General features: G+C 55.4%; 1 protein-coding gene across 2 annotated transcripts in view; it reads left to right on the top strand.

Annotated features, from left to right (window-relative positions):
* Positions 1 to 19613, top strand: part of EPHB2 (EPH receptor B2) — a 183902-nt gene that overhangs the window by 46955 nt on the left and 117334 nt on the right. For both annotated transcript variants that reach the window (XM_081817707.1, XM_081817708.1), the window contains exons 2-3: positions 13949 to 14013; positions 17166 to 17850. In XM_081817707.1, the coding sequence (XP_081673833.1) occupies positions 13949 to 14013; positions 17166 to 17850 (750 nt within the window). The remainder of the gene's footprint in view (positions 1 to 13948; positions 14014 to 17165; positions 17851 to 19613) is intronic.

A 19613-nucleotide genomic window follows, 5' to 3' on the forward strand; every position in this document is an offset into this window, starting at 1 on the left:
TGTGGGGAGGAGAGGACCGGCAGGGAAGGGATCAGGAGCTCCGGTCAGCATGAGGGCGCAGGACCGCCCCCCACACACCTTGACCCTGTCGGAGAAGCATCCCATCCTAGTAGGGTACACAGCAGCGCGCGGAGACGCATGAGGTTCCAGACCCACTTTCTCAATTAGAACAGGAATTCCTTGGCCTGCTGCCAGCATCGCGTCTGCCAGAGCTGCCCCTGCAACCACCACCACCACAGAATTCCCGGCGAGGGAGAGGCCCATGTGGGCCTGTGGGATCGAGGGCTGATCAGGGCAGGAGGCTGGCCTGACTGCGGCCAGAGGTCCCGTGGCCTCCTGCTCCCTGATAGACAAGCCGAGAGGCACAGCCAGCAGCTTGGGAAGGCTCCTCTTTGGCTCAGCTCTGAGGCAGGCCGAGCCTGTCATGTTTGTGAGCTTGAGGCCATCTGCTCACTGTCTGATGTAGCCTCTCCTTGTGCCCGGGGGGGAGCCAGCTCCTGGTCACCCTGGACACCAAGGACCACCATGTTCCACTCAGCAGTCAGCCTTGCAGGACCCCTGCCCCGTCCAAATACCAGCTAGGAAAGGGCATCAGACAAACTTGTCCAGAGAAAGCCTATCTAACCCAAGCCAGGGAAGGGGGTCAAGGGTGGTCAGGGAAGGCTTCCTGGAAGAAGAGATGCCTGAGTTAAGTCTTAAAGGGTAAAGAGGAATTTTCCAAATGAAGAAGGTAGGGGGAAAGGGGAAGCAGCTTAGGCAGCCGATGGGGGCAAAAGAAGTGTCTACCACATTTAAGGAATTCCTCTTTCCTGCCCTGGGCCTCGCTCCTGCTATCTGCATGCCTGCCTGCCACGGTCCCACCTTTTCAGAGAGGGTGTTCCAGGCAGGGGTATGACCAACGGCAAAGGCTCAGCCATGGGAGAGCTGAAGCCATGGCCTCCAACAGGGAGCCTGGCCCTGTGGGGTGGGGGGAGGTGCAGTCGGGGTCAGAGGCCAGGGCCAGCCCATCGAAGGTCTTGACTGTCAGACAGGTCTGGAGCATCCCCTCAGGACGACTGATGGCAGAATCTCTGCCTGGCCCAGCAAGACCTGGTCAGCTTCCCAGGGCAGGGCTATAAAATCATAGATGAGGAAGAGGGGCCCTGCCCTCCCAACATGGTGGCCGACTCCCCTTGGAAGCTTTCCATGACTTCATGAAACGAGAGGATCTCTCACATGGGCAAGAAGTCTCCTCTGCCGCCAGCCACTCCCAGAAGCCCAGAAAAGCCCCACTGCAGGTGATGTGACTATCACAGCCCACCCCGGGTACCTCCTGGAGCAGGCAGAGCCCTCCTCCCCACACTCGTCAGGCTGCAAAGGCACCTTCAGTTGCGGTAGGAAGAGCACAGGACTCAGCTTCAGCACTCAGCCTCCCTGGCAACAGCCTCCCACTTCCAGATCAGACCATGCCTACTCCCTGATTCCATGCTACCACCCTCAGATCTAGAAGCTCCCACTTCCTGACCCCACCACCTGCTTTGGCCCTCACCCACTGCCCCCCGCCCCAGCCTGTGGACTCCCCAGAGTTGCCTTGGAGTCATGAAAAGAGTTTGGGTCATACAGCTCAGAAATCAATCCACCTTTGTCACCGACTTGCAGGAGATCCTAGCCCACTACCTTGGCCTCGCTGAGCCTCAGTTTGCTCATCTGCAAAATGGGAACAGTGCTACATCCCTTGAAGGTTTTGGGGAAGCTTGGATGAACTCAGGTGCGATCCCGGATGTCCATGGCATGGCACGGGGCCTGGCATAGAGTAGGTGCTCAGTGAACGGTCTCTCCGTGGTGATGCGGATGCTGGTGGCGGGGGTGGTATTCTCTCCCCGTCTGGCCTGGCCCCTCCCTGTATCTGGCTCAGGGTGTCCCTCCCCCAGTGTCTTCCCCACTCTAAAAGCCCCCTCATTTCAAGCCCTGTTCCTTCCCAGGTCCTTCCTTTGTCATCAACGCTTCTGAGCACAGCCATGCCGCAAGCCCCAGCAGCTCATGCCAGGAGCTCTCAGGCCTGGCTCTTCATCTGGCTTCATCTCAGGGGTCGGGGGCCGTGGGGAATGAGCAGTAGCTGATGACAAAGACATGGAGGCTCTGATCACGAAGACGATGACAGGAACTTGCTGGGTGGCTCTCCTGTGAAACACGGACACATGAGCGAATGCCCCAGCAGAGCCATGTGCGCTTACCCGCCCGAGATGCCAGGCGCAGTTGGCAAGCGAGCCCAGGGACCCCGAGGGAGAAGGTGGAGTCATGCCGAGCAGAGACGGTGCCCTGGGGGTTCTGTCACTGCACCCATTGCTGCCGAGGGCCACAGATGCGGAACTGGAGGGGAGTGTTAACATAGGGCGGAGGCAGGCATTCTGGAAACTGCGGCTACTCTCAGAATGAGCGAGGGCTTTGGAGCCATCAAAACTGGGGTGGAATTTTTACTCTGCCCATGACCAGCTGTGCAGCCTGGGACAGTCCTCTGTACCTCTCTGACCCCTGGGCTGCAATTTCCTCATCTACAAAATGGATCAAGAGACCCATGAATCAATGGACTCAAGAGAATGCAGTGACAGCTGAATCAGGCCACCCCCCCTCTACCCCCTTCCAATGGCTCCCTGCTGCCCTCAGGATGATCTTAGCCATTTGGCCAGGCATTCAAGGCTCCTTGCGGTGTTTGGAGTCTCTTCTCCTAGGCCTTCCTTCTCCCTCTTATGGCTCCCTGTAGGGGCTGTGCACATTCTCTCCTCCCGGCGTTTGCACAAGCTGTTCCTTTCTCCTTCTCTTTTTGCCCTCCTTCCAGCCTAACTGTCTTCTAGTCAGTATTTGGGGTTCCGGCCAGGTGTCACCCATTTGGGAAGTCTCCTCTGAGTTTGTCCCAAATCAGAACATTTCTTAAGGAAAGTGACAGTGTATATTTTTTTTTAAAGATTTTTTATTTTTATTTATTTGAGAGAGAGAATGAGATAGAGAGAGAGAGCATGAGACGGGGGAGGGTCAGAGGGAGAAGCAGACTCCCCGCCGAGCAGGGAGCCCGATGCGGGACTCGATCCCGGGACTCCAGGATCATGACCTGAGCCGAAGGCAGTCGCTTAACCAACTGAGCCACCCAGGCGCCCCGACAGTGTATATTTTTGATTCTCCAATACTTAGCATGGGCCTAGCACATAGTAGGTGTTCAATAAATGCAGCCTAGCTGGATGGCAGGAGTAGATAGACGGGTAGCAGATTTTTAGATATATAAGTGGTGTGAATGGAAGGACAGGAAAGTGAATGGTCAGGTGGGTAGATAAATGAAAAGAAAGGTAGGGAGGGAGGTTGGTTCAATGGGAAGATGGATGGTGGACGGCTGGATGGATACCTGAGTGGGATGCTAGATGTATGGCGCAGCAAATGGATGGTGGATTATTGGGGAATGGAATAATAGACTGATGGATGGGGTGAGTGAGAGGGTGAACGGACGGATGAATGGTCAAATGGCGAGAAGGCAGAATGATTTCCTAAGTATTTGCTTGGATTTGCTGGTTCAGTGGATGGATGGGTATGAGAATGGGTAGGTAGATGGATGGGTGGGTGGACTGTTGGGTAAGTGAGTGGGTAGATGGATGGATGGAAGGATAAGGGTGTGCAGGTGGGTAAATAGGTAGGTGGATGGGTGAGTAGATAGCAAGATAGTTTATGGATGATTGCAAGGATTGGATGGTTGGAAAGATGGATGAGTGGGGGTGTAGGTCAGTGGGTAGATGAACGAACAATAAAATTTCATGTAGCTAAATGCCTGACATCTTGCCCAGAAGCAGAGGGGTGGTCTGGATTCTGGGATTTGAGTTAATTGCCCTTCACTGGGAGAAACCAGTGCCAATTAGACAAATAAATCCAGTCCCAGCAGGTCCTGCAGCAGGCTTGCTAATTGACTCCAACCTGACAGACCCTGGCTTGGACTTACAGTGGCCTGTGTCTTATTGATTTGTAATTTACACTCCACACACATCCAGAAGGATTTCAGGTGACGTAATAGGAAACCTGCGTGAAACAGGACAGTTAAAAATAAAGTGAGAAAGTGGGAGGCTACAAAGCATACCTGTGTTCGGCTCCCGGATCTGCTGCTCACTAGCTACGTGACCCTGGGCAAGGTGCTTCACCTCTCTGCAGCTCATTTCCCCACATGTGTAGGAAGCTGGGGAGGAAGAGATGATGGAAGGAAGGGAAGTTGGTTTAATGGAGAAATGTATGAATGATGAATGGATTACCAAAGTGGGATGCTAGATGTACCAGTGGATGGGCGGACCAGTGGTGCGTTATTGGGCCAGTGGAACGGCAGACAAATGGAGAGGGTAAGTGAGGATGAGTGGATGAATGGGTAGAGACGGATGATGGGTGGATGAGCGAATGGGGACAATAATAATTCTGTCTCATGGGGTGTTGTGAGCATCCGAGCCATGACAGCACAGTGGTCGGCACTAAGTAAGCACTTAGAATGATATACTATATGGAGTCATCTTGATACCAAAGACCATATTTCCCGGAGGAAAAATCCAGACACCCAGACTGATGGTGTAAGCAGGAGGGAGCATCTGATGTCTGGGTGGGCCGGGGGCGGGGGGAGGGAGGGGACGAGGTGGGGGGTTAGATGGTTTGAGCAGCGAGCCACACTCAGCCTGGGCCGCAAGGCGCTCACAGTCCAGCTGGGCTGATGAGTCAAGGTCGCAGGGCAGGGGGACGAGTTTCCTCTCCTCTTGCTTATTTTCTTAATTTTGTTATTGAAGTATAGTTGACATTCTCTCCCCTCCTTTTATTTTTTATTTTTTATTTATTTATTTGAGAGAGAGAGAGAGAGAAACAGCATGAGAGGGGATAGGGTCAGAGGGAGAAGCAGACTCCCTGCCAAGCAGGGAGCCCGATGCGGGACTCGATCCCGGGACTCCGGGATCATGACCCGAGCCGAAGGCAGTCGCCCAACCAACTGAGCCACCCAGGCGCCCTCTCCCCTCCTTTTAAATGGCCGTGACAATTGTTTTGAACTAATCGGTCGTTGTGAGGATCTCAGGAAATGAAGTCAAAGAGCGCATGGCACGGCACAGGGCACAGAGTTGGTGCTCAGTAATACCGACTGCCATCACTTTATTTTTATTACCTACTTAACAGGTGGGAAGCGTCTGTGGATTCGCTTAAGGAAAGGGGCTTTAAAGGTTAAAAATCACAGAGCCGATGCTTCCTGCGGGAGGCAGCTTGGTGCATCAGGAAGGCTCAAGGGCAATAGGCTTGGGTTCAACTTCTGATGTGCTGCGCGGCCTTGGCCAAGTCACCTAACCTCTCAGAGCTTCAGCTTGCTTGTGCATCAAGTGGGACCGGTAACCAGCATCCCTCAGGGTTGTCGTGAGGACTCCCGAAGCTCTTCTGTGTGCAGAGCTCTTCGCGTGCCTGCTACCCTCCCCCCCCCCCGCCCCTTCCGCAGGCAAGCCCTGGTGTTCATTTACCGCCCGCCCCACCCCCAGCCACCCCTTCCCAGACCTCCATCCATCATCCTGTCCTTTGCGGAGGTTAAGTGGGTCCCCAAGCAGCGAATCCAAACTCTCCCGAAGCCCCTGCCGCACAATGCGGCCCGCTGTTAGCGAGCAACCCGGCTGGCCCGGAGGATTGGGTTTCAGGCGGGCGGCCGGCGCTGGCGGATGCCCAGGCCAGCAGCGGGCAGGCGGGGGACGGAGCGGAGGAACCGGCGTCGCGGGGACTCCTCCGCCTGAGCCTGAGAAAACAAGAGCCGGCTCCAGGCAGGCAACCGAGGCAGAGGAGGGGTAGGGGCAGAAGGATTTTACATTAGCTGGGTCCCCTTTCCGTGGGCCTGAGGGCGGAGAGGGGGGCCCGAGCTGGAAAAACAACGTGCTGCCTGTTGGCTGGTGTCACCTTAGAAAGTCCGCGGTCTTCCTGGAGCCGGCTCGGGGCTCCTCTGGGCACCGCCACCCCCCACTCGCCTTGCTTTGGGCCGAGACTCTGGTAGCCGCGGATCTTCATTGGTTTTCAGGGGAGAGGCCTTGGGGAAGCCAATGGGGCTGATCTGGGTTCAAATCCAGCTCTGCTTCTTTCTGGCTGTGTGACTTTGGGTAGGCTCTTAGCCTTTCTGAACTCGGGTTCCTCATCCGTACGATGGGGACAATAGTGTTAGCTTTGCAGGGTGTGTGGTGTGACTGGCTCATGGACCAAGGGCATGGGACATGAAGCTGTGATTTTTCCCTCCCATTTGTGAGGCGGCATAGCCTGGTGGTTTCCAGGTCAGACCAAAGGGGTCAGATCCTGCCCCACCCCTTACTGGCCATGTGGTCCTGGGGGAGTTCTCGCTCCAAGCCTCGTTTTCCCCGGAAGCTTGCTCTGGGATGACAGTGAGATAGACAGTGTGGATGAAGCACCTGCCCACCATCAGCCTCCATGAGCGTTAGCCATTTTCACTGTTGCCTTCCCTTTGCAGGGCGCCTGGGTGGCTCAGTCTGTTAACCATCTGACTCCTGATTTTGGCTCAGGTCATGATCTCAGGGTCATTAGATCGAGCCCTGCGTCGGGCTCCACCATGCTTAGTGGGGAGTCTGCTTGAGATTCACTCTCTTCCTCCCTCTGCCCCACCCCTATTCATGCACTTCTCTCTCTCTCTCTCAAATAAATAAATAAATCTTAAAAAAAAAAAAAGTTTGCACCCAATGCCTCCTTGGATCTTCAAAGCAACCCTGCGAAGTACACAGAGCAAGGATTTTGTGATCCCCATTTTACAGACAAGGAAACTGAGGCTCAGAGAGGTGAAGTGACTTTTCCAAGTCACCCAGTTTGTCAATGGCCTTGAACTTCATCTCCTGGTTCCTGCCTGTTGCCTCCTCTTGGAGTTTCTAATGTGGCTGTGGACCGTGGAAAGAATGCTCCAACTCCCAGCCATTGACTGCCTGGTATGGCCCATGGTAGGGTAGACAGGCCTGTGTTCGAGTCACCGCAGCCCCCTATCAGCCCCAGACAGGGAGCAGCCGGAAAGGGTCCAGAGCAGCATCTGCTGCTTGGGTCCTGCACCAGGCTGATTTGCTACCTGGGCTGTGGGCTGCTGGCCAGTCTGGAACAAAGACCCCAGGGAACAACTACTAGGAGTCTGTCCATTTTCAGGAGAGACCACGTCACTACCCTTCTCAGGAATCCTCCATAACTCCCCATTGCCTATGGGACAAGATCCAAACTCCTTAGACTCACATTCAGGGCCCTACAAGTTCTGGCCCCATCCTAAGCTCCCATAGCCTTCCATGAAGCATTTTGTTTCTACCACATGGGACAGAAACTCTAGCATGGTGCAGGGGTAAGTACATGCGCTTTGACGGGAGGCAGACACAGATGCACCCCTCCCTGGCCATGCAGACCTTGAACCATCTCTCCTAACTTGAGTTTTTCCATCCGTAAAGGGAGATAATCCAGTACTACGTACTTCACAAATCGGTACCACGAAATGAGATAACGAACGCTAAACTCTTAGCCCAGAGCTCACGACTGAGAACCACTCCTCAGATTTTACTGTTGTCCAAAGTGCCCTGCAGTTTCCCGCCTCTGAGCCTTTGATGCCTCTGTGCCCTGCACGTGGCATGCCCTTGCCGTCTTCTGCCACAGCTCAAACGCTGCCTCCGCCTTTGCTAATTTCCTGGTCAAAGCTGCTGCCTTCTGCCCCTGGGTTTCCTGGGCCCCGACCGGGACCAGGATTCTCACCCTGCCTCTTTGTGTAGAAAGTTCATGGGTCAGGCACTAATCTGGAAGCTCCTTGAGGGAAGGATTTGCTGATCTATTTTGACATCCCCAGTGCCCCGCACAGGGCCTGGCACACATTAGGTAGATTAGATGTTCATGGAATGACCATGATCTTGTTACTTAACCCAGGAGAATTCAGGGACAGGAAGAAAGAGCCTTCAAGTTAAGTTTTGGAAGAGAAGTTAGCCAGGCTAACAAAGCTGGAAGGGCCAGGCATTCTAGGCAGAGAAACCTGGAATGGTCAAGTGACCAGGGCCATGTTTGCAGAAGAACTTCAGGGTGGCTGGACACTAGGGACACAAGAGAGTATGGCTGGAAGATAATTTACTGGCCTGGCCAGCAGGAGCCTTGAAGGCAGGAAGCTAAGGGCTAAGACTTTCACTGGCAGCGGGAGCTCTGAAGGGCATTAAGCTCAGTTAAGACATGATCAGACATGGACTTTAGAAACATCACCCAGCTGCCACGTAGAGGTCAAATACATCCACTGGGGGCCAGAACCAGTTCTCGGTGCTAGGGATACAGCAGTGAAGGAGGCAGAGACAAAGCTTCCCCGAAAATGAGGGCCCTGGGAGACGGCAGATCAGTAGGACTCCCCTACCTGATGTCACCTAATGCTCACATGACCCATTTTACAGATGGGAAACTGAGGGCCAGAGAGGAACACAGGCTCGCCTGTGGTCATACCCTGGAGAGTGCCAGAGCCAAGGTTCTAGCTTGGACTGTCTGAGCCCCACTCCCCTGCTGCCCTTCCCTCTTTCCCCTCCTGTCCTCACTCAGGCCCACACAGAGGGGGAGAATAAACATACAGAGAGCCCTAGTGATTGTGTGTGTGTGTATGTTGTCTGTTTTTTTAAGGCTATATCTGCAACATCTGAAAAACCATGCAGATGGGGGCACCTGGGTGGCTCAGTCGGTCAAGAGTCTGACTCTCGATTTCGGCTCAGCTCATGATCTCAGGGTCGTGGGATCGAGCCCCGCGTCAGGCTCTGCACTGAGTGTGGAGCCTCCTTAAGACTCTCTGCCTCTCCCTCTGCCCACCCCCCCCACACACACTTGCACTCTCTCACTTAAAGCAGTCCTGCAGATGTAAAATGAGACAGATGTGATTTCAAATGCCAGATTCACCTGTGTGCCCTTGTCAAGGTTGCTTTACCTCCCTGACCTCAGTTTCTGCATCTATAAAACGGGGTTAATAGCATATACCTCACAGGTCGTCATGAGCCGAAGCCGTATTTAGAGTGCTTGTCTCAGTGCCCGGCACACAGTAGGTGCTTAATGAAAGTTCCTCCTCGTCTCTTTGGAACTCTCACACACTGCCATTAGCCCAGACGAACAGGGTCCGCGGCCCCCGCAGGGGTCAGACAGAGCTGACCAGGGCTGGATCGGGGAGCAGACGGTGGCCGCCTGCCCCAGCCTGAAACGGGGTGGTGGTAGCGTCCGCCAGGGCCTCCGCGTGCAGCCACCCTCCTGTCGGCTCCACACTAACGACTTCAGTGTGTCTCCCCTTTTAGCTCAAATATTTCTGAAATGCACACTGCTCGTTCACACATAGCCAGAGGGGCCTACGGGCCTCCCCAGCCTGTGCAATCAAGGCCTCCTGATTGCTTTCTTCTGTGCAGTCTCCAGGAAGGAGAGGGGGTGTGGGCGCAGCGGGGCTAGGGCCAAAGCCATTGCCGTGGTGCGAACCCGGTTTTCCCACCGAGGCGGGCTGTCCGAGCTGGCGGCTGGAGGCCCTGGTTCCAGCTTTCTCCGGAGTGCTGAGAATCTGTCCGCACAGCTTCAGTCCCCTCATCCAGCCCTTGGGATTCTAAAAGATGGTCACGGAGCACATTCAGGGCTTGCAAACCAGACATTTCCAGAGGGCTCGCTGGGGTGGGAGTGAACAGAGGCGAGGAAAAGGGCAGTGTGGGGCAGGGCAGGGGTGGGGAGCACCAGAGGAGCAGGCAGGGATGTGGGCAGGTGGACGTAGTCCAGCCAGGGGGCCTCAGAGAGCTGCCAACCCTTGCCAACACTTACTCATTCCCACGGACCGTGCTCTCTCTCACCTCCTCGCCTTTGCCTCCACTGTTCCCTCTGCCTCACATGCCCTTCCCATTCAGCCTCTCCTGACTCCCTCCTAACTCATTCTTCAAGCCTCCATTCAAGTGTCACTTCCTCCAGGAAAGCCATCCCTAAGCTGAGCATTTTCTTCCTCTCCTTGCACACCCACAGTACCCCTTGCACGTCCCTGTCGCAGTCTTTGTCACATCGTACGGTGATTAATTATCTGTGTACAGCGAAAACAGCTTCCCCTGCATGAGGGATTGTCATTGTCACAGTGGGGATGGGATGGGGACATTTCTAGCACTTCAGAAGCAGCTCGGCACAGTCTCGCGGTCCCCAAAGTGTGGGAAGTGAAATGATGTTAGGTAGTTTGCAGAGGAACATTTTTAATTGTAATAGTCGTGTGTTTATTTTCCTTCTTTTTATGGCAAGTGATATTGGTTTCCCGTTTATAATAATGATAACTTTTTCCTCCTTAAAATGCACTTAAAAGAAGAGTCAGCTGGAAGAAAAATAGTAGCTAAATACAGTGCAGGTTGTAGGTGGCAATGGCTGAAGTCATGAATGTTGTTCTGGTGGAACAGAACATTAGCCCGGGGGTGGGGGGTGATTTCGGCCTCTGACTGTAGACCTACTATGTGCCAAGCCCCGTGCTGGGTCTTGGGGGCAGGCAGAGGAGGTGTGGAGGGGGAGACGATCAGAAGGAACAGTATGTGTGGGGTACAGGGCTGAGAGAGAGCACCACAGAGTCCGTACAGCTGGAGCACAGCTTGTGGATGCAAGATGTGTGACCTTGGGCAAGCTCCCGAGCCTTGGTAACCCTCAATTTTCCCATCTATGAAATGGGATTGTATCAACTATGTCTTGGCATTGTTGGAAGAACGTTGGTGAGGGTCTCCAGCTCCTAATAGAAAGGTCTCCATCTCTGTGACCATGAGTTCTCTCCCTTTTGCAGATTTTTGGGGCTGGAGGGGAGATGTCTGGGGTGATATGGGGAGAAGGAAGGAAATGCTGGTGGTGGAAGGAGGCCTGGCTCCCTGAACCCACCCAGGTTCCTGGGGCAAGAATGACTAGCCCCAGACTCCCTGGGGAACCGAATGTGACTTTCGTGTTCGTTTTGAGAGGAACAAAGAGGAAACGCAGGACATCCCAGGAAAGCAGCATCAGACGGACCAGGAAAGCTCCTCGGAGGCTGCGGCGCTGGGGCTAGAGGCTGATGTTTGTCAGATGTTGGCAAGTGCCGTCTGGAGTGCGGGGGGAGCCTCACTCTCAGGGGCCACCGCATGAGCCCAGAGGAAATGGCGTGTGTGCAGGCACGGGGTCAGACAAAAAGCACCACGCTCCGTCTAAAAAAAGAATATCTGCCACTCACCGAGGCTCTGCTTTGCGCTGGGCTCCAGGTTAACACACTTCCCTGTCCTTCCGTCCTCCTGGCCCCACTCAGAAGGCACTATGATGATTTTCTAGGTGAAGAAACCAAGGCTTAGGAAGGTTACAGGTCCAAGGTTACAAGGCGAGTAGGTGGCAGAGCGGGTGTTAGAATCGAAGGCCCTCTGACCTCCTGACCCCTACTTTATCTGCTCTGCCTACCGGCCTTATGTGCAGTGGGTGGAGGGAGGTGTCAACATTGAAAAGCAAAAGGCCGAGGGGAAGTGTGGGGGGAAGAGCACCCATGGGTGTCCTCCTGCCACAGCCCCAAGGGGTAACAGCTTTCCCAGAGGCAGGCTTCCGGGCAAAGCCAGGAGTGGTATGGGGAGAAGGGAGCTTCTTGCATCCCACCCGCCGCCAGGGGATCTGCAAACTTCACACTCCCTCTTAGCCCTTTCCTATCTGTGAGCCAACTAGCCCCTTGACTTCCGGCCTCCTGAGATCCTCCCCTTGCTGGTTCCAGGTGTGGTGGGAGGCAGAGGGGGGGCCGTGGAGCACTCCCCAGCCTGAGCTCCCTGGGAGCCTGGAGTTTGAGCACCAGGCTTTAGTCCATGACTTTTGGCAAGTCATTTGCCCTCTCTGGGCCTGAGCTTCCACCCATACAATGAGGATGTAGCTCACAGCCCCTCCTCTGGGCCATGGAATCCTCTAGTGCTTGGCCTCTGGGTCAGCCCAAGAATCCAGCCAAGGGGTGGGGCCACCTGCTTGGCACGCTTGCCTCCCCCACCCGAGCCCTTTCTAGTCCCAAGCGGAGTCTCCTCTCCCTTGTTCCACACGGCTCCAGCAGCTGTTCCTCAGGCCCAGGCAGAGAGCCCGGCTTGGCGCGTCTCTGGCTGAGGCCGATGAGAGAAAACAGGTTAAAAGTTCAGCCCTTGTTCTCTCCAGGAAGAAGAATCTGTAGCATTTGGAGTGTGAAAAGGAACCCTTTTTTCAGCTCCAAAGCAGCACAATAGAACTTCCCTCCGATTTGCCATCAAAAAGACGCCCTTGGCACTGGACTCCACCGTCCCTGGCACCCCTCCTCCCCCCTCACTAGCCCCCCGTGCAAAGGGACACAGTGACTGCAGACATAAGCCACAGGCGGTCATGGGGACACTGCTGCTTCCTCTGTTGTCAGCTCGTGGGTCTGACTGGGGTCACCTCTGGCTGAATGCTTCCTCCCATCCACGCCGCTCCTGCCCTAGTTCAAGATCTTGTTGCTCGCATTCCGACCCTCATGGCGGCCTGGGCACTGTGCACCCTGCCCCCACTATCCTCAGCCGAGTTCATCCAGCCCAGGCTATCCAACTAAGTATCTAGAAGTTTATAGGGTCGGAAGCAGGAGATCTGCACCTCCCACTCTGCCACCAACTCCTCTGGGATCTTTAGGAAGTCTCTTCCCCTCTCTGTGCCTCAGCCGCCCTATCTCCGAAATGAAGCAGTGGGGCTGGGCCCGGATAGCATCTCAAGCGGTGGGTGTTAGCGTCCTGGCACACAGAGGCCAGGAGCCCCGTGCAGCCAGAGTGGTGGGCATTGATTCGTGAGGTCTGCTGGGGCCCAGAGGCGGAGCATAGCAGCAAGCACTTCTCACCCGTGCCCACCAAGCTAGCTGGTGTGGAAGGTCCCGCTGGGACCTTCTAGGTCTCTCTGCCCACTCTCTCATGGCTATTTGTATTCACGCCTTATCACCACTACTAGACTGTGAACAACTCCATAGTAGGGCCTTACTCTTCACCGTTTTCTCTCTCGGGGTCCCCAGTGCCTGGCACATAAGGAGCATCAGGATATATGTGTTGAATGAATGCTTGAACGGGGTCAATTTAAATCTGCTCAATGCAGTTCAGCTCAAGAAGTGTTTTGAATTCCCTATGGGGTAGTGGGAAGGGGTCCTGGGCCTTATCTGGGGAAGAATGGGCCTCTCTCTGGCCCTGGCGGTCTTCATCAACAGGCTGTGTGGCTCCTTCCTTCCAGCTGCTGGAGTGGGGGGAGGGGCAGGTGGGGCCCTGGCTGGTTCAGAAGCTCATTTGAATTTCTTCAACCCCCAGAGGGCAGGTGACAGACTGGAGCTACTTGGCACAGTGCTCACGCTCAACACCCACCCACCCCCACCCCACTCCTAGGGCCCTATCCTAGGAGCACAATTGACTGAGCCCTCGGGGAGGGAGCCCCAGTGTGGGGACACTATGGAGGACTCCAGGTGCCTGGAGAAGGGGGGAGGGTGTCCCTGATAGGAGGTTTAAAGAGAGGCCTTTCTAAGGGCCACATTCCAGTTTTTGAGAATTTGATGCAAGCCGAAAAGCAAACAGACACCCTAAGTTTGATGTAAAATTTCCAGGGTTGCCTGGTGGACTCTCTGAAGCCCACCCAGGAGAGTCCAGGTTAAGACGCTTCTCCACCAACAAGGGAGGGAAATGTCAATAGCCAGGTTGGTGGGACATGGTGGGCTGAGAGGAGGCATGACCACGGGCAGAAGGGCTGGAGCTGGGCTTTAAGGGGTGGAGCCTGGAGAGGTAGAATCAGACGATTGGCCGGAACGTGGGAGTGGGTGGGATCATGGAGTGGGAGACCTAGAGGGAGGGTAGTCTGCAGGAGTACAGCCAGATGATTGATTGGTGCAATGGAAGTAGGTGACGCTTTGTAAAGGAGGCCCTTGAGGGATGGGGGTCTTGGGCTGATTGACAGCACTCAGTAGGTGGGCGGCAGTGACTCTTTGCTTTCCTCACAGAAACGCTGATGGACTCAACCACAGCGACAGCGGAGCTGGGCTGGATCGTGCATCCTCCATCAGGGGTGAGTTGGTGGTCCCCAAACCCTGCCTGGTCCCTCAGAAGACCTCGGGTTCTGCTGCAGGGCCTGGATGCCCCTAAATTCCAGCTCCTTTCCCTCCTTCAGGGCCCGAGGCTGGCCTCTCATTGCCCCACCCTCCTGGTCCCCTACTATTGATGGAGCGAGCACCAGTTACCATGACAACATGCTGGTTGCTTTCAGTCTTTATCCTGTGGCATCCTCAGGGCGAGGCTGAGAAGTAGGAACACGCGCTGCCCCCATTCTACAGATGAGGAAAGTGAATTATCATTTTCTGAGCACCCACTGTATCACATACTGAATCAAGGAAGCGCCTTTATACACATCATCTCCAATCATATGGGGAGGAAACACCTCCATTTTACAGGTAAGGAAACTGAGGCTCAGAGAGTTGTAGCCACCTGCCAGGGGCGTTACACCTAGTTAGTGATGGGGCTCAGGTTTGTATCCAGGGCTGTGACTGCGTCCTCCGGGCCCCCTTTCTGGGTCCCCATAACACAAGACTCCCCCTCCCTGAGCTCTTATTCTCACACTTCCATGAGGCCCCTACTTCCCTGGGGCCAGTGGTTTGAGCCCAGGTAGGCTGTGAATCCCTCAGGAGCCAGAACAGGCACAATTTGAGATTCCTCGTTCTTCTAGCACCGACTTACATACAGGCTGTGGGGCCGGACGTGCCTGAAATTCTGTCCCAATTCTGCCACTCACCAGCTGCATGATTTGGCGCCAGTTCTTTAACCTGTCTGAGCTTCGGTTTCCTCATCTATGAAATGATGGTGGTCATGTCCTCTGCACCGGACTGATGTGAGGTTTTCCTGCACGGTGTCTAGCACAGTGCCTGGCAGAGGGCGCCTCCTCCCCACCTCCCCCACGATGAGTAGCTGTAGTCGGACCACCATCATCATTGTCACGGTCATGAGTTTCGATATCATTATGTCCTCAGGGTATCATTACGTCCCCTGGGCTCCGGAGAGGGCTCTGGGCTCCCCCAGCCCCTCCCTTCCCTTCCCCCCATCCCAGCTCCTCCCACTGGGACTCGGCTGCCGCCCCAAGGAGCTGCATCCCACCCCCCACCCCACCCCCCCGCCCCGGCCTGTGCTCTCAATAGGCAGGGCCCTAGGGTCAGGCCTCTTTCTGTGGTTCTTTCTTGTCACCAGTTTTCCATCTGCGAAGGCGGCCGGGCCCGCAGCCCCACCCTAACAGGAATGAGGCCAGGCTCGGCTGCAGGGCCCCCGGACGCAATTATTTGGGGTGTTTAGGCTGCAGGGCCTCCGCATGTTAATTAGAGAGAGGGGAGAAAGGCAGAGTGCTCTAATTAAGTGCTCTAATTAAGTTCTGAAGAAGAGCAGTGGTTGTAACAAGGGGCTGACTTTGTCACATGGTGCCACCAAAAAAAAAAAAAAAATGCAACGTAGGGAGCTTCAGAGCCACCGCTGACGTCGAGGCTGGGCCAGCAGGCTCCAGTTCGGCCTTCCCCACGGGCACTGGCCCTTCACAACATCAACCCTCCCCAGGCCGACAGCCACTACAGCGCCCCGCACAGACTTGGCCCAGATATCTGAGGAAGGCAGAAGAATAAAGAACACCCACTTGCGGGTGACACCTCTACTACCACCTGCCTCACCATCCCCCACCCACAGTCCCATTTGGCAGTTGGGAAAATAGAGGCCCAGCGAGGGGAAGTGACTTGCCCAAGGCCATGCATCAAGTTAACAGAGCTGGAACAAAACCCAGGACTCCTGGGGTACCTGTGGGTCGTTGTGTTTCAAGGCAGCGTGCCCAAGCATGGGAACGGGTCTAGGTCTGTGTGACCTGGGTCAAGTGGCCTCACTTCCCTGGTCTCTACCCGCTCATCTGTAAAATGGTGATGGTAATACAGCATGTGCGATAATCAGGACAAAGAAATGAGGTCCTGTTCCAGCACCCACCCCAGGCCTGCATGGGCGGGAGGGGGTGCCTTGCTGTTCCGGCTCTTTTGGCTCTAGCCCAGGGAAAGCCAGCCCAGTACCAACGGGGACACAGGAGGGGTATGGAGCTACTCTCGGCAAGCTCTCAGCCCCATCGGGGAGACCAGGCCGAGAGGCCCAAGGGTGCCCGGCCCTCGCCCAGGCTGGTGTCCCCAGAGGCCCACGGGAGAGTCGGCGAATGCAAACTCTGCAGCCAGAGAGAGCCTGCTGCAAGAGGCTCCAGAAGGATGGACAGAGAAGACGAGAGGGTACTCGAGGAGGGCACAGAATTGTGAACAAAGGCTCAGCATGTGAGTGAGCTTGGCTTGTGAGGGTCTGTGAGGAGACACCATGGGGCTGGTGCCCTTCATCCCCAGCCTTCCATGGCCCTGCCCCGCACCCCCAGCAGTGGGGCTCGGGAACTCTCAGCTGCATGTGAGAGAGCCAGTCTGGGGCCCAGGGAGGGTGCCGAGGCACCTGCCACAGGCAGGAAGGGTAGAAAGTCTCTCTCTCTCCAGGTCCCCTAACTCCTTTAGGGGTATCTTAACCACGTAAGGCCCCAGAACAGACTGCTTATCTTCTGCATCGTGGGGATAAGGGCTCTTCTTCCGTCAGACTGGGAATCCCCTGGGGCAAGGACTGTGTCTCCCTGGTCAGAATAGGAGCTCCCAGTAGGCAGACGTTCTGACTCCCCCATCAGACTAGTACTCCAGAAGCACAGAGCTATGTCTGCTCTCAGCAGAGGGAATTCCCTCCGGGTGGGCCTCTCCCTATTTTCCCTTCTAGGCGGGAGCTTCCCAGGAGCTGGGGCCACATCTCCTTTTTCACCCCAGGGGGGAGGGTCACATCTCCCATATTAATCAGGGGAAAACCAAGAACAGGGTGTGTGCCCTTCCCATCAGATTGGCATGTCTCCCTCACAGACTGGGGAATTCCTCGGGGCCAAGGCCATGTCTCTCCTCAGCTCGGGAGTTCTCTGATGATACGAATCATGTCTCCATCATTAGACTAGAAGATGCCTAAGGTAGAGTGTGTGCCTCCTCCATTAGACTAGGAGGCCCCCAGTGGTAAGAGTCCTATTTACCCCCATCCGACTGAAGGCTTCCCTAAGACAGGGTCTGTGTCTCCCCTCTAGCCAGACGACCCATGGGGCTGAGCCCCATCTCCCCCACCTGACTAGCATTTCACCCACAGTGGGAAGAGGTGAGTGGCTACGATGAGAACATGAACACGATCCGCACGTACCAGGTGTGCAATGTGTTTGAGTCGAGCCAGAACAACTGGCTACGGACCAAGTTCATCCGGCGCCGCGGCGCCCACCGCATCCACGTGGAGATGAAGTTCTCGGTGCGTGACTGCAGCAGCATCCCCAGCGTGCCCGGCTCCTGCAAGGAGACCTTCAACCTCTATTACTATGAGGCCGACTTTGACTCGGCCACCAAGACCTTCCCCAACTGGATGGAGAATCCATGGGTGAAGGTGGACACCATCGCGGCCGACGAGAGCTTCTCACAGGTGGACCTGGGTGGCCGGGTCATGAAGATCAACACGGAGGTGCGGAGCTTTGGGCCTGTGTCCCGCAGCGGCTTCTACCTGGCCTTCCAGGACTATGGTGGCTGCATGTCCCTCATCGCTGTGCGTGTCTTCTACCGCAAGTGCCCCCGCATCATCCAGAATGGCGCCATCTTCCAGGAGACCCTTTCGGGGGCCGAGAGCACCTCGCTGGTGGCCGCCCGGGGCAGCTGTATCGCCAACGCCGAGGAGGTGGACGTGCCCATCAAGCTCTACTGTAACGGGGACGGCGAGTGGTTGGTGCCCATTGGCCGCTGCATGTGCAAAGCAGGCTTTGAGGCGGTGGAGAATGGCACGGTCTGCAGAGGTAAGGGCCGCGGCGGGGCAGGTGCCCCTGAGGGGGCGTGGAGCTGCGCTCGGCTGCGGACGTGGGCCGGGGGGGTTGGGGGGGGTGACTCAGGCTGGCAAGGGCAGTGGCCTGGAGCCGACCGTGAGGCACTCTCTGGCCGGGCTTCCCAAATCTGCAGCCAATGTTCCATGTCTCAGAGGGCAACCTTTGAAGAGCACTTCTAGAATGGTGGTACACGGATGTCCGACGGGGAGCGGGCAAGGTGATTTTCGCGGGCACAGGGATAAACGTTTCTCATCTTAATTATTATGTGAATCTTAACAACAGCAAGTGGTGCTGTATGTCTTCATTTACAAAAGTGATGTCGTTTCATCAAGGAAATAAGGCCTAGTAAATAACAGGGATAAGTTAATGTTTACTGGACTTTTGCTGCATCCGTCAATACAGGCCAGGCTCGACGGAAGTGACCAAACAATAAAGGTTTATTTCTCACTCAATGCTCCCTGCCCATCGGGGGTCGGCTGGGGATCCCCCACTCAGGGAGCCAAGCGGATGGAGGCGCCACCATTTGGAATGTGGCGATCATGAGGACAGGGAGAAGGAGTGTGAGGTGGATGGCATGCTGGCTCCCGAGCTCTGCCTGCCGCGGCGCACGCGCCACTCCCCTGCACACTTCAGCGGCCCAGGCGAGTCACACACTTCCTTCCGATGCAAGGAGCAGGGGGATGCGCAGGCCCGCCGCAAGCCAGGCCTCCTGACCGCCGCTCATACTATGTGCTGAGCACTCTGTATGTCTAACTTACTACTCCTCACAAGAACCCTGGGAGGGATGGTGCCATTTTACAGGAAGAAGTTGAGGCTCATAAAGGGTTCTCTGATGCTAGTCAGGTGGGGGAGATGGGGCTCAGCCCCGTGGGTCGTCTGGCTAGAGGGGAGACACAGACCCCGTCTCCGCAAGGTCTCTCCTGGGGCTGAGAGTTAAGTGGGGGAGCCAGGAGTCTCATCCAGGTAGTGTGATTCCAAGTCCACCCCTTAGCCACCGCACCGTTTGGGGTGATTTAAGGAGAAGTCCTAAGGAAGCAATAATGCAGGTGCTGTTTGATTGTGGCGAACAATCGTGAAGGTGGTTGGCAAACATAAGTTTGTAAGAGGGACTGCATGGTGGTAAGAAACCTGAGAAGGTAGACAGACCTGGGTTCAAATCCCAGCCCTGCCTGTTATTAGCTGTCTGTCTTGGGCTGCGCATGAAACGCTCTTTCTTAGGGCATTTGTGAAGACTCAACAATTCAAGGCTGTAAAGCACTTAAATGGCTTGTAGTACGCAGTAGGAGTTTAATAAATGTTAACGAAATGAGATGTGATGTGTACGAAGCCTGGCCTGGTGCAAGTACTCCACGGTGTGAGCTGGATGGTGATTTAAAGCCTACTTATACCACTTGGGTACAAGTACTTGGGATCAGATCCTGGGGGTCCTCCAAATGCCAGGCTAAGAGTTTGGACCCAATTCTAGGGTTCCTGAGGTGCCAGTCACCGTGTGGCCTGAGGTGGCCGCAGTGATCCTACCCTTTATAAAATGCTATCATGTCGGGCGCCTGGGTGGCTCAGTTGGTTAAGCGACTGCCTTCGGCTCAGGTCATGGTCCTGGAGTCCCAGGATCGAGTCCCACATCGGGCTCTCTGCTCGGCAGGGAGTCTGCTTCTCCCTCTGACCCTCCTCCCTCTCCTGCTCTCTGTCTCTCATTCTCTCTCTCTCAAATAAATAAATAAAATCTTTAAAAAAAA

The sequence above is a fragment of the Leptonychotes weddellii genome, chromosome 4 (genome assembly GCF_054177405.1).
Source record: "Leptonychotes weddellii isolate Sample4059 chromosome 4, ASM5417740v2, whole genome shotgun sequence".
In the NCBI taxonomy this organism is placed as follows: Eukaryota; Metazoa; Chordata; class Mammalia; order Carnivora; family Phocidae; genus Leptonychotes; species Leptonychotes weddellii.